The sequence below is a fragment of the Cnephaeus nilssonii genome (assembly GCF_951640355.1).
Source record: "Cnephaeus nilssonii genome assembly, chromosome: 12".
Taxonomy (NCBI): domain Eukaryota; kingdom Metazoa; phylum Chordata; class Mammalia; order Chiroptera; family Vespertilionidae; genus Cnephaeus; species Cnephaeus nilssonii.
This window is the reverse complement of record NC_137083.1, coordinates 56370850-56375086: the sequence shown is the minus strand read 5'-3', so window position 1 is coordinate 56375086 and position 4237 is coordinate 56370850. Positions and strand designations below refer to the sequence as shown.

The following is a 4237-nucleotide window of genomic DNA, read 5'->3' as shown; positions in this document are numbered from 1 at the left end:
GATAACATGGGTTGGCATTCTTGCTAAATGCGTATAATCCTGAGATCATTTAATTTTTCCTATCATCCCTGAAAACAGCTGTTTCCAGTCAGGAAGTGCACTAAACAAACCATCTCTGTTAGGACACCGGAGGCCACTCCAGACAGGAAGTTCTGCCTCCCCTCTAGTCACCAGTTCGCCAAGACTTGGGGCTGGAGTGGAATCTGGGAAAAATTCGAATTCGGAAACTGGCCCAGTGACCTTGTCCTAGAACATCCTGACTGTCGGAGGTATCTAGAGAGACTGGGGGGCAAGGTGCGAGGAGAGCCATCCGGGGACTCGTCCTCCATTAAACCTAGAGCCGGGCTGCCGCCATTTGCAGCCTCTTCAGATAGATTCCCGAGGTGTCCTTCAAGCGCCCTGAAGCCCACCCTATCGGAGGGGCTGACTGAGCAGCCGGCTGCTGTCAGGCTTCCTTCCTCCACCTCTCCCGCCAACTTTCTTTCCCCAGCTCTCAAGACCCTGGAGACAGCCTCCCGCCCAAACCGCTCCTCGTCCTGTGATTGGCTGTCCCAGGAGCCTTTGGCCAATGGGCTGAGGGATCCCTGCTGACTAAGCCCGAGAGCTGGCGCGGAGGAAGGGCGTGGGCGGGCAAGGGGCGCGAGTGCAGCAGCCCAGGTGTGTGGCGCGGCAGTCTCGCCTCAGGTCCTCGCAGTCACCACCTCCGACTAGCGCGTGAAGGTGCTGGACCGCGGTGGGGAAGTGGGTGCCAGAGTGTGGCTGCGGGAGCGGGCGGTGAGGTGAACCCTGCATTCCGGCTTCTGAAACTTTCCCAGCTGAGGAGCATCTCCTCAAAGGAGTTGGGCCAGGGCGCCCAGCTGTGGGGACCTTCCCTGAAGGCCTGCTTTCTCCGCGCCTACTCCGATTCCCTTGGTTCTGGACGGGGAGAAGAACCTCAGGCGACTCACCTACCTGTGCTATTTTTTTTTTTTTTTTTTTTTTTTTATGATCTTCCTATTGCGAGGCTGGACATTGGGAGGAAACAAGGTAGGCCGGACAGAGGACCCAAGCACAGAGTGGACGACAGGGGCAATTCCTACTGCAGAGCTAGTCCAGTTTGACGTTGCCTCTTCAGATCCTCAGTGCCCCCTGACAGAAAACTGCAACCTGGAAAGGAACACCAGCTGTGCAGACACTGATCTGTGAAAACCTTGGTTTGTTAATAGACCAACATGTGTTCTTCTGCCAGCCCCAAAATTATATACAGGAATCCCCAGTTTCTCCAGTTGGCTTTCCTGCGGCTTTATCACCAGCAACAGAGTGGGGTGTTCTGTGATGTCCTCCTGCAGGCAGAAGGTGAGGTAGTCCCAGCCCACGGCTGCATCTTGTCTGCCTGCAGCCCCTTCTTCACAGAGCACCTGGAGCGGGAGAGGCCAGCTCAGGGTTGTAAGGTGGTGTTGGAGCTGGGAGGCCTGAAGATCAGGACACTTAGGAAGCTGGTGCACTTCCTGTATACCTCAGAGATAGAAGTATATCAAGAAGAAGTCCAGGATGTGCTTTCTGCTGCCCGTCAGCTCCGTGTATGTGAGCTAGAATCCCTTCAGCTAGAGGGTGGAAAGTTGGTGAAGGCCCCTCAGGGCCAAAGACTGAACCGGGAGTGCTTACAACCTCCAAGTGCTGCACCAATCTCTGCCAGGATGGTGCCATCCAGCCACTGCCCTCGAACTTTACTGCCTGTTACCCAGACTCTTTGTCCTCTTGGGGCAGTGAGATTGAAGTTGTTGGGGAAGGATGAGGGACCCCAGGACAAGAGCAGTGGACACAATGCAGAGAACTTTTCTGGCACTCTTCTGCTCAAGAGGAAGGCCAAAAGAAGAAAACTCTTCTGCTCAAGAGGAAGGCCACAAAAAGAAAACTCTTCACCTTTAAGCCACAGTCAAGAATCTAAAGAGAACAAGAGTGACCCTGCCCTTGGTCCTACAGAGCTTTCCTCACCCAGCTTGTACCCCTCTGTGGGTAAGCGACTATTGCCCATAAAGATCAGGCTGAGTTGTTCAAAGGCATCACCTGATGTCTGTACATCCAAGCCTTCCAGCATTTTAAGTGGACACAGCTCAGTGCCTGCAGATCATGGATGGCGTCTTTGGCGACAGAAGAACATAAATAAAGCGCCAGAGGACAAGCATAAACCAGGGAGAGCTAGTCCTCTACAGAGCACCCCAAGCCCATCTTGTCTGAGAAAGACAGGTGGGAGTAAGAAGTGGAATCCTGAAGTTAGGGCACCTAACTCAGACTCTGCAAACAAGGGGCAGATTGGGAGAATGAAACTGAGGAAGACTGTCAATGGGACCCACTGGGAGGTGGTGCAAAAACCTCCCTTCAAAACCTCTCAAGATAGCCCTCATGTCCCAGAACCTTGGGACTCAAAAGATCCTCCAGGGACTCAGCCATCCTCAGTTAACCAGCAGGAAATGCTATCTACTAGAATAGACCAGTGCCAGGACTCCCCAGTGTGCTCTGGGCTACAAGACATTCTGCTCTCTGGTAGCCTCTCCCCAGACCACCCAGTGGCGAAGTCCAAGTTTGGGTCCAGTCCAGAGGTGGTAAGGAAGGAACCTGGGTTTGGTATCAACTGCAGAGAGCCATATGCATTTGACACAGCGCTGTTGGGACAGACCTGTGAAACTGAGGAGTACCGGATCACAAGTGTTGCTGCCACCAGTGAGCTGGAGGAGATCCTGGAGTTCATGCCATGTGGCTCAGAAATAGAGCCACCTATAGGATCTTTGGAGAGTCCAAGGGCAAAGGACTGTAGGACCCCTAGTTATCACCTGACAGAAACAGAGAAGAACTGGATCAAAGAAGAAGAATGGTATTTACCAGACATGGAATTCTGGTCCAGGGAGTGCATCAGATTGGAAAAGAAACCTGTTGGTGAGAACAAAGAGCCAGTTGAACCCTTTATCCCCCTTAAGATTAATGAAGGTCAGGTGCTTTCAGTAGGATGCTCTTTGACACAAGACCAAGATATTACCAGCTCCCAGCCAGTGAATGGTCAGAGAGACAAACTTCTCCACAATGACTTCCTTGACCCTCCCCAAATGTCCTATGGGGACCTCTCACCTCCCTGTTCTAACTGGATGGAGACTAGGTTGGAAGTGTCCCTGACTACAGAAGAAGTGCTGTATCCTGATCCAGAACCAGGCAAGGAGGTATTTAGCAGCTCTGAGCTATTGGACCCACTCCCTGCCAGCCTTGAAGAGGAAGAGATTGATGTGGTAGACTGGACATTGGAGGGGAGGCTGGTGTCCACCTGTATTCCCTCTGTATGGCCTGACCCTTCTTCAGAGTCAGAAACAGAGGTAGACATACTAACCTAGTAGAGTGGGGAAGGTGGTTTAGGGGCACTGGGTGGTTGGGAAATGTTGGCTAGCAAAAGTGGTATTGGCAGAGAGGCTAGCACATGTCCTGTTCTCTAGCACAATAGGCAGGCATACCCCTTGCTCTCTGTTGGTCCCATTCTTCCCTCCCCAGATTTTGGGAATCAGGCAGAAGTCAAGTAGTGCTGTGGACAGAAAATTATGAACTTGAACCATCTTAGTTCCTTATAACAAGTGGAACAATAAAATGCGTGGTCTCCAACTCTAGTGGGTCATAGGTAATAGCCAAGGCCAGGTCTCCCAGGTTATGAGGTCCTGTTAATTCAGGGAAAATTAAGTATACCCTCTGCAGTTGTTCCATGTCAGAGAAAATGTTCCATAAGGTGTGAAGCAGTGCTGGGGTGAAACTCGAAGTGGGTGTGAGTGACAGGACATTGTTTAGCACCGTATTTGTGGGTCTATTTACTCCCAGTAAGGGAAGTCTAGCCCAAACCTCCAAAGGGCCAGGAAGAAGTACTTCATCATCACTCCAAGAAGTGAGTTGAAAAAGATACAGTTGCTTAAAAAAGTTACTTACTCCCCCCTCACCCCAGAAAAAAAAACACCCCTCAATATCAAAGAAACAAATATTCCAATTAAAAAAAATGGGCAGAGGACCTTGAATAGATGTTTCTCCAAAGAGGACATACAAATGGTCAATAGATATATGGAAAGATGCTCAACGTCGCTAATCATCAGAGAAATGCAAATTAAAACCACAATGAAATATCACCTCACACCTGTCAAAATAAATCAACAAACAAAAAGTATTGGTGAGGATGTGGAGAAAAGGGAAACCTTGTGCACTGTTGGGAATGCAGAATGGTGTGGCCACTGTG

At 50.6% G+C, this 4237-nt stretch overlaps 1 protein-coding gene across 1 annotated transcript; it reads left to right on the top strand.

The window, feature by feature from the left end:
- Window positions 1-1211: 1211 nt before the first annotated feature.
- Window positions 1212-3359, top strand: LOC307108405 (BTB/POZ domain-containing protein 18-like; the record flags this gene model as incomplete). The annotated part of the gene is made up of 1 exon (XM_079786387.1): window positions 1212-3359. The coding sequence occupies one exon, from the start codon at window positions 1212-1214 to the stop codon at window positions 3357-3359; it is 2148 nt and encodes a 715-aa protein (XP_079642513.1).
- Window positions 3360-4237: the final 878 nt, after the last annotated feature.